At 38.8% G+C, this 374-nt stretch overlaps 1 protein-coding gene across 1 annotated transcript in view; it reads left to right on the forward strand.

Annotated features, from left to right (window-relative positions):
• LOC118334515 (potassium/sodium hyperpolarization-activated cyclic nucleotide-gated channel 2-like) overlaps positions 1–374 on the forward strand; it is a 28,452-nt gene that overhangs the window by 6,055 nt on the left and 22,023 nt on the right. The window contains 1 exon segment of the mRNA XM_035670436.1: positions 1–61. This exon segment is cut by the window's left edge and continues 83 nt beyond it. Within this exon segment, the coding sequence (XP_035526329.1) occupies positions 1–61 (61 nt within the window).

Consider the following 374-nt stretch of genomic DNA (forward strand, 5'->3'; position numbering starts at 1 on the left):
CCTGGTTCCCATGCTGCAGGACTTCCCCTCAGACTGCTGGGTGTCCCTCAACAAGATGGAGGTTAGTCTCAAGGAATCATATCTGCGCATACCAAGTTGCACATATCACCCGGAACTGGTTTGCGTCCTTAATTCCGAGTTGATTGGAAAGGAGCTATCGATGGTCACAGAATATTGATTAAAGTTTCATCTGAAAATATTGACTAAATGTCAATCAATATTTTGCGACGGTGATAAACTCTTTCTTGTTTTTACTAAAACAGGAACACAGTGCTCTAGTAAGGATGCTGTCATCAAAAGAGGGAAGACTCAAATGTGTGAATTAACTAATTGAATTTATTATTAATAGGTGTGTTTTCTTTAGTGTATAATCA

The sequence above is a fragment of the Morone saxatilis genome, unplaced genomic scaffold (assembly GCF_004916995.1).
Source record: "Morone saxatilis isolate NCDOM2014 unplaced genomic scaffold, NCSU_SB_2.0 Contig23, whole genome shotgun sequence".
NCBI classification, from domain to species: domain Eukaryota; kingdom Metazoa; phylum Chordata; class Actinopteri; family Moronidae; genus Morone; species Morone saxatilis.